Source organism: Varanus komodoensis, unplaced genomic scaffold (genome assembly GCF_004798865.1).
Source record: "Varanus komodoensis strain SLA01 unplaced genomic scaffold, ASM479886v1 scaffold25, whole genome shotgun sequence".
Taxonomy (NCBI): domain Eukaryota; kingdom Metazoa; phylum Chordata; class Lepidosauria; order Squamata; family Varanidae; genus Varanus; species Varanus komodoensis.
In genome coordinates, this window is record NW_025335661.1 from 992,346 (window position 1) to 1,004,393 (window position 12,048).

The 12,048-nt window shown below is 43.1% G+C and overlaps 1 protein-coding gene across 1 annotated transcript in view; it reads right to left on the reverse strand.

Annotated features, from left to right (window-relative positions):
* LOC123024687 (rootletin-like) overlaps nt 1–12,048 on the reverse strand; it is a 117,522-nt gene that overhangs the window by 47,078 nt on the left and 58,396 nt on the right. Inside the window, exons 19-22 of the mRNA XM_044432732.1 lie at nt 11,738–11,865; nt 11,230–11,399; nt 7,747–7,926; nt 5,617–5,751 (exon numbers count right to left, since the gene is read on the reverse strand). Of these exons, the coding sequence (XP_044288667.1) occupies nt 5,617–5,751; nt 7,747–7,926; nt 11,230–11,399; nt 11,738–11,865 (613 nt within the window). The remainder of the gene's footprint in view (nt 1–5,616; nt 5,752–7,746; nt 7,927–11,229; nt 11,400–11,737; nt 11,866–12,048) is intronic.

A 12,048-nucleotide genomic window follows, 5' to 3' on the forward strand; every position in this document is an offset into this window, starting at 1 on the left:
AGACTCCTGCTTCCCTTTCAGAGTTTGCAAGGCTCTGTTTTGCCATCTAGGCTGAAGGGAACTCCTTTGGGGATTTGGGGGGGGGGGGGGAAGCGCCAGGAAATGAGATGCTCTTGGGCAAGATCTTTTCTTCTGGTGCCAGGAACTTGCTCACTGCATTGCAAGCCACACACACTCTTCTCCAAGGAGGAGAGAGATCGGACCATGCATGGAACACGGCCATGCAGCTTCCAGCTATGAATTGCAACATCTCCAGCCCCCAGGGAGGAGGGCCTGGCTTGGATTCATTGCCTCGCCCTACTCTGTCCCAGCCTGCAAGAGTTCTCCCCTGTCATGTACGACCCTGCAGAAAATAGCTTGCTGTATCAACCACGGGCTAACTGTCCCAGCTGGACCACAGTCATTGGCACCACTGAAAATTGTTCCACTGAGGGAAAACACGGAGGGCTAGCAGTTTTAGAGCTGGTGAACTGTAGTAAGGGAGATTGCCAATAAATCCCAGTGATAGGGCAGGTCACATCCATTCCTGTCATTCTGCACTGCTCTAAGCAGTCTGGGGTGGGGCTGTTGTTTACAGTCCTTCAGGGAAATTATTTGTTTTAAAGCTGGCTTTCCTTTGGTTTCCCAGTCAATCTTTCCAGCTGAAATGCTTTTCAAATTTGTTCTGGTAGGGGTTTCTCACCCTTGTTGTGCTGTTTGTTTGCTCTGCCTTAAGAGGCCAGGCCTTGTGAGCTTGTGAACTGATCTCTCCAGAGATATGATAGGGCCCTGGCTGATATTGCCAATGTGTTTTTTATTTAAAGGCAGAACCAAACAATCCCATGTTGGGCTATTAGAAGAAAGAAAAGAAAAGAAGAAAAGCTAGCATTGCACGAGGGGAAACAAATTGAGGAGAGAGCCAGCACAAGCCTGAACCAGCACTGCATCACCACAGTCCATCTGCCCTGCCCAGCCACGCTGGCTAGATCTTCGGAGTTGCAGGGCAACCTATCTGGAGGGCACCAGGTTGGGGAAAATGCTGTACTTTCTCATAATATCACTAGCATTTACTACCTGATCCTCTCCTACTTCCAGAATTCATCACATCTCACTATGCATATCAAAGTAACAGCATCTGTCTGCACCAGCTGTTTTCTTTTAAACAGAGCCCAGGAACAACTGTCAGAGTTGGTACCTCATCTGCAATGGGTTGCATCTAGTTGTGCTGCTTCACAAGCAGTGAGAAACAGCTGGAGAAATAGTTTTTCTCCTTCCTCTTGTAGCCCTTACACATGCTCCAAACCTGCTGTCACGGTGTTTCCAGCAAGCAGATCTGGGACATCATGCATAGTAGGGAAAGGCAGGAAAAACTCATTGTACTAGCAGGCGGGTAGCATCCAACTGAATATTATCCCCTCATTAATTGTCAATTTAAACTTTTTTTTAACAGGAAGTAAATGAGGCAATAACTAGATAAAATGGTTGACCAGGTTTCCTACATTCTTTTTCTTTTACTATTAAAATCTGCTGTGGGGATGATAAGTGGAAAAGTCCTTTTATATTAGTAGAATTTTGTTTCCACTTGTTTGCTACTGTAACTGCATACTTAGAAAGGTTTCAAAGATAGGTCCACTTGTATGACCTGACTCAAACATCTGAAAATCAAGTACAAAAGTCACTTATGAATATTCTAATAAATATAAGGGGTAAGCAAGGCTAGCAACTTGAAACTGGAATCCGTTTTTATTTGCCAGAGGCACTGATCGGCTAAATGTATGCAAGCAGAAAGTAGAACATAAAAAACAGAACAAAAATAGCTGTGAAATGTATGCAAGGAATTCACACCCCTAAGAACATAAGATCCATACTGGATTGGGCAGTAGTTATAGGAGGCATTTTAAAAAACCTTTCTGCCCACACCATTTTCCTAACCTAAACGGTCCTGTCTGGAAGCTAAGAGGGAAAACAGTGGGTGGTGGTGATGGTCTTATGAGTGAGGATGACAGGGATAATGCGCCATGGCCCTTGCTTGGACCACTACCAGCTTGTTTCCCTTGAAAGATTTCTCCAGTGGAATGCAGTTGCAGTGGAAACAATTTTGCCCACTCCCAATCCAAAGTTTAAATCTTACAGAAAAGGCAGAGTGAAACTCAGAGATAGTCAAACAACCCTGGAACAGACAAGTAAGTTTACATAAGACAACAACCCTTCTAATTGCATTTCTTAAGGAGCTGGGATATAAACAAGGGATACAAACTCTTGTTTGTCCATTATAGCTTTCCCCAATTTGGAGCCCTCCAGATATGTTGGACTACAACTACCATCATCTGCAGGCTGCATAACCAATGACCCTATTGGCTAGGAGTAATGGGAGGCATAAACCAACATATCTGAAGAACTGCAGACTGGGAAAAGTTGATGGATTCTACCCAGAGATCTATCTATGTCCCTGTTTGTTTCCTGTGTACCCCTGAACTAGACGCTCCTTTTGCAATATCAGCCTACAAAAACTGTTTGCTTCTTTTTTTAAAGGCAGGACCAAGTGTTATCACTCTGTGGCTGTGTCCATTCACCAGCTGCTTTCCTCTCTGGAACAGCAGAAGAGGAAATCTTGTATTTTGTCTTGACTTGGCTCCAATACGTCCCTGTGTTATTCTGTGTGTGAGTGCGTGCGTGCGTGCACGCAGTGTACACACACAACAAGCAGCACAGGAATCATGCATGAGTAACTTCTGGCAAGGAAGAGCTCCATATTGCCTCTTCACATGGCAGGCTCCAGCCCTGCATCACAAACAGCACTATTGGGGGAGGCTGCAGCCAATTTGTTTGCAGCAAAAGCTGTAGCCTGCAGGATCACACTCTTCCCTGTCAATAAGTCTATTTGGGAAAACCCGGGTGGGTTGTGGTTAAAGTTCTCTGAAGTGCTGAGCCTCTCTCTGTCTGCCAGCCTAATCACAAAGAATCTTTCCCGGAAAAGTCAGATCTCCCTCAGGATGGAAGTAAATAACTTAGGCGGAAACCTGTGCCTGAATCTCTGCTGGGCATTTTATGTGAAAAGATGCTCTAGGGGAAGGGCAGAGCTGAATTACAGGGGTGGTGCTGGGGCGGGGGAGGGGAGATTAACCCTTATGGGTAACTGTATGTCTTCTCTTTTTCTCTATTTAGAATCTTAAATAAGAAAAAGAGACCATATGGGTGGGGGTACTCAGAGATCCTCGTTACTCTCACTTCTCCAGCTCTGACTCACCCCCTGCCCCATCCAGTCACATGACTGTTCATCTCCCTGTCCTTTTTCCTGTCTCTTGACCATCCCTTGGATAGCTACTTGCAAATTCCCTTGCCCCCAAAAGGAAAACACTTCACCAAAAGAAGAAAAATGATCAAAACAATTTTCATATACTAATTCATAAATACAGGTGCAAATTTAGAAATATTTCTTGTCACTTAAATAAAAATACAGTGCATCTTACCACATTGTGAAAGATTGTGGCCAGGTGCCCTTGTATTGTCCCTATGCTAACTTGTTAATGGGCAACATTAAATAGAAACTGAACAGGATTACCCTTCAAATAGAGGATGATCCTCTGGCAGCCTATCGTACAGAGGACTGTCCTCTGTAAAAGAAGACACATGCTCGCCCTGACTCCCATGTGCTTCTCCCAAAGATTAGCTGGTTTATTGGGCACTTGCAGCAGGCAACAATCCAAAGGCCACTTCTGCTACCAGAGTGAGAGAGAGAAACACGTGAAAGCGTTCAGGTCCACATCATAGCTCCCAGGTGCAGTTATGCAGTGTGGTAGCTGAAGTGTTTTCCAAAGAACAGCACACTGCTGTAGCCACCCCGCTCTGTGGCTGGGCCTCTGGGACTGCAAATGCACTTGCCTTCCAGGTCTTATATTTGTGGTAGTGTCAGTAGCAGGTATATAAAAGTTTGAGAAGTCCTGTGGGAGGACAGTGGAGCCCACATAAAGTAAGACTGAAGGCTACACACAGCCCATGGGCTGCCAGTTGCCCTCCTCTGCTATTGCTAGAACAGCTTGCTGTTTCCTGAAATTGCAAGAAACTGACTGGGCTCGTACTTGCAAGTTATCTCTCAACTTCAGTATTTCTCACTTGTAGAGTGAGTAAGCGTATAAATTGGCCACATCTGACCTGGTCTTTTTGCAGCTCAGTGGGGGGTGGGGAGGTGTCATAAGAGTTTTATGTTATAATCCTTAATCTGTCATAACTCAGTTTTAGTTTGGTATTTGTATATGTCATTCATGGGAAATAGGCGGCGGGTTCAGCCCCCTGAGAGATAGCACCTGCCTCGGTCTGCAAGTCCTATTTTACACCTGCCTCAGCCCTCAAGTCCCATTTTGTACCTGGCTCCAGTTGGCACTCCTTGCCAAAGCAAAATAGATCCCACAAGTCTTGTGTCTGCCAAACCAAGATATACAGTTCACAAGAACCTAGACACACTTCCCTTTATAATAGGCCGGGGTCTGTAACTTTTGACTCAGCTTGCTAGCCAAGCCAAAAATTGTGATCACCAGGTTCCTCCCACTCCTGGGAAGACCCCCACCCGCAGCCTTTCCAACTGAAAAAAGCCAGCAGGGAGCATGCCAGCTTGGCTGCAGCTGGGAGGAGGCGCCCGGAGAGCCTCCACTCAGTGATTGCCAAGCCATCCCCCACTTGGCCTTTCCGGCTGTGAAAGCAGCCAGCTGGCTTGCTCACTGCTGGGTGGAGGTGCTCAGGGCACCTCCGCCCACTAGTGGCTAAGGAATCCCCCCTTAGTCAATTTTTCATGCTGAAAAAGCTGGTGGGGGGCTTCCTCCTGTCAGCACTTGATGCAAGGCACCTAGAAAATGCAGTGCCCAACAAATATTATCATGGCCAGCGAATGAGCATGAATTAGACTTATCTACCAAAGGAATTCAGTGGTGGCGAGCAGAGCAAGGAATATTCAGGAGCACCAAGGTATTCCATTATGGCACAAAACAAATGAAACATTCTACATTTTGGAAAAAATACCTGAAATATTATCAGATTATTGCAGTATTGTAAACTAAAATATGGATTTCTGAGCTGTGGAAAGGGAAGAAAGCTAGTAGTGGTAGGGTGTGCGTTAAAAACAAAATAACTTCCTAGATGGAGGCTTGTTTCAGGATGCTTAAAATTTTTGCTGTTGTTGTTTCTATTTATCTTACTTATCTTTCTGCTGAAAACTTCAATAAATATAATTGAATAAGTACAACTGAGCTGGGATAATGAGTCTCTGAATGATGCCTATAGGGACAACAAGATGTCTTTTTCTTTGAAAAATTATGTTGTTCTTTAAAAGAAGAATCCAAGGAGTGTTCCAGTTATTCAAAATGTCACACAAAAGTAATACAGCAATCAATAACCAAGCCCATCAATCAGCAAAAATTAAAATCAACCTGTGTCTGAAGGTACAAAAAGTGTTTTCTAAATGTCCCTTAAAGCTAGCTTTCACTGAGGGCGAGTTCCATAAAGTGTGATGCATATGGAGGGAAATGAACCATGTCTCCTTTATTTGTAATCAATATGAGAATTTATCATTTGATCTACATTTCCCTGAAGAACTGTGAGGAAGGAGATCTTTGCCACACACAAGTCATCAACAGCAATGCTCACCTTATCCTGCTCCTGACGGTTCAGAGCTTCCAATTTCACCCGATCAATCTCTGCCCTGACAACTGTGAGTTCTCGCTGCAACTCACTTTGCTTTTCCAAAAGTAGATTCTTCTCCACTTCTTTCTGGGATATAGCCTGGAGATGGTGAGAAGGGAAACTTCTGGCCTCTGTAGTCCATGCACTGGTAACTTCACATTGACGTTAGTAAAAGAAACTTGGTGTGAGGCTACCCTTATGCTAGCTGGTACAGAATGTGGAAGTTAGCATGCTGTGATGTGATATGTGGAGACCAGGATGCTGACTGGGATGCCTGGATGTGCGTGTGTTACATGAGTGTTGAAGCAACTCTACTGGCCATTAGCTACCAAGTCAAGTTCAAGGTTTTGTTGGGGCATTAAAAGCTCAGAGTAACTTGGGACAGGCGACCTGATGAATCACTTAACTGGATACAGACTACTTTGGTAACCAAGATAATTGTAGGAGGCCTTTCCTCTTGTACCACAGCCTGCATAGTGCCACTGGTGGAAATCCAGAAGTAGGCTATTTCCATGATGGCACCCGGTTTGGGGAATGTTGGAGGCACCACAATGGCATATTCTAGTGCAGTGATTCCCAAAGTGGGCAGTACTGGCCACCTGGGGGTAGTGGAAAGATCCGGGGGGGGGGGGGCAGGAATCAGTTGTTTTAAATTTGCAGTAGAGCAATAGGCCTAATACAAAAAAGTCAAAAAAGGGTCACTGGGGTTGTCACTCAAGAGGAAAAGGGGGCAGTAGCACAAAAGAGTTTGGGGACCACTGTTCTAGAGGCTGCAGACCTGTCGTTTTCACCCAGACTGGGATGCTTAGTTTTTGGTTGTTCATTCTCTAATTCAAAATTATTTGTGAAGTTCCACCCTTGCTGGACAGAAGCTTCTTCTACTACTACTACTACTACTACTTTTTTTTACTTTAAACAATTTAACTAAGATGTTTCACATTTTCTATTTTTAACTTTTAACTGTTGTTGTTTTGTATATTAAATGTGCAAGCTGTAAACCACTTTTTAGATATAGTGAAGTCATTTATAGGCATTTAAATGATTTTTATTGCTTAAAAATGGTTTGATGGTATGATTTTATTGTGTTTTATTAGCTATTGTAATTTGCTTTGGGTCTATAATAAAACTTTGGGCACTGTTTATATAAACTATTGATTGTCCTTTAATTTCCCATTATTACATAGTAATAGGTGATTAATAGGCTGCCATACAACAGTATTTGGATGAAAATTCACGAGCAATAAAACTCATATTTCTCTGATGGGCTCAGAGGGAAACACATGTGAGTATTTCAGTTTCTTTCCCCTCAAATAGACAGTAAGTCTTGCTGAGATGCTTAGTTTTCCCTCCCTTCCACCCCTACTACCTTCTCTGCTCCTGCTACGAGTAGTGCCCAAGTCCTATCCATGTTTCCTCATGGAAGTGGGCACACAGAATGGCATGCTGAAATGCTGACAGGGAGCACTGATGGATGTCTTCTCACCTGAGCTGCAGTACTTGTGAAGTTTATTCTAGCAAGTGATGCTACAGAGTGCGACACAGACTCCTCAGTGCAAGCCGGAGGTTCCAGTCACTGCCATTCTGGCATGAGTTCATTCATAAATTCACTTCATCCCATTTCCACATCAATCCACTTTTTTTTAAACATACATATATACAATATGTATTTTATCCTAAAATACACACTGTTATGCATTTTTGCAGAAATACACATTTATATATGTAATTTGACCTGGAATCCAAATTTGTCTGCCCAGTTAGGTGTATCTTTTTTGAACGGAGACCTCTATCTCAAAATTGGAGAAGCACGAAAACCAAGGCATAACTGCATTCCAATCTGTACATGAGTCTGGGAGTCTAAATAAGATCAGTTTGCTGAAAGCTGGAAACCAAACTCAACCCATGAGCATTCCTATTTAATATCTTATGTCACCAGCTGGGAAGAAGTGGGAATTTGGGGAGCCTACTTTCACTCAGCTCTACTAAGAGATTTCCACAGTGTAAACTCCTAGTGGGCATTCTGCTTAGACAGACTGGAGCAAAGTAGGACTCTCCTCCCAGAAAATGTCCCCCTTTCACCTCAGTCCTCCTCACCTTCTGTTTTTCATTTTCTAGCAAGAGAAGGCTTTCTTCCCGGTTCTGCTGCAAAGTGAGGATTTCATCCATGAGATCTCTCTTTTCCGCTTCAGACTTGGCCACCAGCTCCTCCTTCTCTTGCTGGAAATGATGCATAGTCTTTTCTTTCTCCTCAGTCAATGTCAGACGTAGGACCTCCTGGTGGGAGCAGAGCAGGTTGTTATCAGGTAAACTGGTATTGTGCACAGGCAAGATCTTCCTGGCCACTCGCTTGTCTCCTGTGTCTGCCAAGAACATCTGATCTTAAAGAGGTTTAGTGCACATGCAGAAACCATGACAGGGACTAGCAGGACTCCAAGGGAAAGGACACCGTCCAAGCGCAATACATTATGAGTTGAATGCCATTCTGGTACATGACATGCACTCCAGAAATGCTGGGTATGATTATGCGCACATCTATTCATATATGTTTTCATTCTATGCTTCCTCCAAAGTCAGGGCACCACACAGGGGGTTCCCCTCAACTTTTTCTTCACAACAACCCCATAAGCAAGCTTAGGCTGAGATCCATTGAAGAAGTAGCCTGGTGACCTTGACTGAGAAATCCCCATTCGGGTCCAACACTCCAGTTAATGCATTATACTGCCTTGCAATATTATCATTACAGGGAATGATCCAGTCCCAGTTTACATGTACTATGAAGTAAATAGCTCCAATTTATAAACATGGGTGCTCTTCAGAACTCATGTGACTTATAATGCTGCAGCTAATGAGCAGTATAGAAATGTAATAAAGAAATAATTCCTACAAAAGATACACACACTTTAGTGTTATGTACACCCCAGTTGTTTTAAGAATAATGTTTCAGGGGTTTCAGCACTTCACCTGGATTTGATTTCCTTTGAAAAGGGCAACCCACTAGTTCATGGCTTCTTTTTTTTTTTTACAAATACACATGTTAAGCACAGATGGAAGTATACAGCCTAAGCCCACTCCAACATTAGTTTTATTATTATAACATACAAAATGATAAATTATGAATCTTTTGAGAATGTCCTGGGTCTGACTATGGGTTGCAGCAATACAAGTTGTTAAACCATTTTAGTGTATGACATCCCTGCAGTGTAGTTTAGAGTTGTTATCTAGACTGCTGCTGGCTTAGGGGGTTTTTGTTTATATTTTTAGAGAAATGCAGTGAGGGTCAGGGCTGGGGATGGTAAAGTATTTAATAAATAAATGGATTGTTTTTAAGTGCCACAAAACTCTGCTATTTGTTGTTAATACAGTTTCTTGAGATGATGTTTATGCAGACAATGCATTCGAACAGGTAGAGAATCTGAGAATCAAAAGGATGTTTTAAAAATTTTGAACACTCAGTAAGAGTGGGTGTCACTATTCAGGCTTCTTTCCCTGGTTGTGTAAAAATTTCCAGGGAGGTACTGAATGCATCAATGGCAGTTATAGGACAAGGTCCCCAGAGAAGCCTGTCTGGCACCAACTTCATTCTAACATACTACTGTCCTCTATGACAAGGCACTTAATGAGTTATATATTATATTGGAGCATTATTTCAACTGCTTAACAGGTCGTGTGATTCAATCTGTGTAAGCTGTTGCAGCCTTTAAAATGCGGTTTAAAATTTGGCTTTTAAATTTTATATTGCATTTTCAATGAGGTTTTCATTATTATTTTGCATTTCAGTTGTACTTTACCTGCCATCTGGGCTAAATTGCCCAGAGAGCTTCAGCTGTTGGAGATGATGAATTATATTTCTCTGCAAACCACCACACATATATGTAAATGAATGCACACAGTTATGCAATGCACAGGTGGCTCATTTACATGCTTGGAAGGTTTATTATGAAAATACTATGAGAAAATTATGTTTTGTATATAGAATTCTTTGCTTTTTAAATAAATTATAGTGTTCTTTCTTCCAGGAACTACAAATCCCCCCATTTTTACCCTCACAAGACTGAGATAGGTAAGGCTGTGAGGCAGTGATCCAACCGAGAACATGCTGCCTCCTCCACCAGCAGCAAAACGTCCTGGGCCAGTACTGGCTGTTTGTGTGTTGTGTCTGAATGAGGCAGTGCCTATATCTGTTTTGCATGCATGTAAGAGAGGGAGGGTGCTTTAATGTATGCTTGTGTGCTGCATACTGTAAAAGGAGGGAGCCTGTGTTTGCATCTGAGGTTGCTTGTATTTTAAACCAAGGAAGAATTGTAAGTACTTCACTTCCAGGAAAGCCTGGGAAATGATGTCCACTAAAATGTGTAGTGAAAGGTGTTTTTTCATTATCACTGTACAATTGGCCATGCTGTGCATATACACAGATTTCATGTGCAAGATCAGTGCTACAGGCAGAGTAGAAGGGTCACAACAGATAATAAGCCCGGGGGTCCATCATGGCCTTGATGCAGCCCTGAGGATATCATGGTCAACACCAGCATCAGCATGACTTGGTGTGGTTGGCTGATTTCACCCCAGTCTCTGCCCTGGGCTTGCATGAAGTCATTTGATTCTCTGTGTAAAGGGAGTTGTTAGGGAAGGAAGAGAATGTGGGTTCAAAGAAGGGCCTTTATGTGGCTGTGTGATTACACCCCCCCCCCCCCATTGTCAGCCAGTACACTCATAAAGTCCATGAGACTCAGTGCTTTTTCTGTGTATGGGCTGCTGGCAACTTAGCGTTCGGTATTCTGCCTCTGATGACCCACTTGGCTCTGCCCTCAGTGATGTATCCCTTACTCCACCGGTCAGATTGATCACCAGCCTCCACTGATTATACAGTTTCCACTAGATAACAAAAGTGACATGGGCACAAAGCACTAATTGCTTTCCCCACCCTGCTCAACACCAAAGATTCATGATATTTCAAACTGATTTAATTTTGTCCAGATCACTTGAAACCAAGATCACCATCAATGGTAGAAATGTGTGTCCATCATTATCTCTATGCAAAATGCCATAGCAGATGCTAGTGCCCCTCATAAAGCCTGGGTTGGTCTCACTGTCTTCTAACTCAGAAGAGTCCCATCAGGAGATAATTCCTCCAAATAAGAAGAACAATTTCAGAGTGGATGACATATATGAAAGTAGAACTGAGAAAACCTCAGAGCACTATGACAGTTCAAACTCTAGTGATGATGAAACAAGCTTATTATTGAAAATTAGAATCAAATTTGCTTAGTGGATGTAGTGTTTTCAAGGCAATGCCAGTGTGAAATAGCGGTTACAACATTGCCTTGACCTGGGTTCAAGTCCCAACTTGGTCACAAAGCTCACTGGGAGACTTTGGGCCAGTCACCAACTTTCAGTTTAGGTTAAACTAAAACCTGTCAGGGTTACTGTGAGGTCCAAATGGAGTGGAGGAGGATCATGTATGTGTTTGTTGGAGGAAAAGGCAGGATATAAATGTAAATTGGTCTAGCTCTGGGATGAGTAGCTGCCAGTTGAACTAAGACTATTGTTTGCATAGGGTCTGAGGCCTTCAGCCCTGACCTTCTCCTTTCTGAGGCATTCAAGGTCCGCTTCAAAGCTCAGCTTCTGTTTCTTTATGGTCTGCTGGCATTCTTCTTCCATCTGAGTCAGCTGAAGCTTCCACATCTCTATCTCTTTTCTCAGCAAGGTCTCTTGGAGCTCAAGTTCATGAAGTGCTTTTCCCAGTTCCGCTATGGCAGAAAATGTAACCCATTCAGTACATATACTTCAACATTCCCCAGTACAGGCAAAAGCCTGTTGAGTAAGTTTGATGGGTACTGACAAATGATAATCGAGTGCATGTCACCAACCACCAGCTATCAAGCCCACTGGTAGCACAACCAGATCACAGGTGAGATTTAATTAAGCATGCACACACACACACTCTCTGTTGGACGCTTTCAATGAACTTTTGGTGTTCTAATTAGTTAACCAAAAAGATTCCTTGGCCATGAATTACCATCAGTTGATGCAAAAGGGTCAAGGTTACTGTTGTTCCGTATCAGACTCAGCCTTGTATGCACTGTACCTTGGAGGGTCTTCTTGGAATTGTCAATGCTTTGATTTTCTCCTTCCAGTTGTTCCTTGCGGGCCTCCAGCTGTGCTACCAGCTCTTGTGCCTCAAAAAGGCTCGTTTCCAGAGATTCCTTCTCTACTCTAAAACAGATAGGAAATAATCAGCACCAGCAATTATGCTGTCAATACCTTGATTCTATAGGCGTCTACAAACAGCTGTTTGGAAAAGGGACAAAAGAAATTGATGTACAATTTCTATTCATTCAATACCCTAGAAAGTTTATTGGCCCTGGGGATTTCATCCACCACAGCACCCTTGCTTGC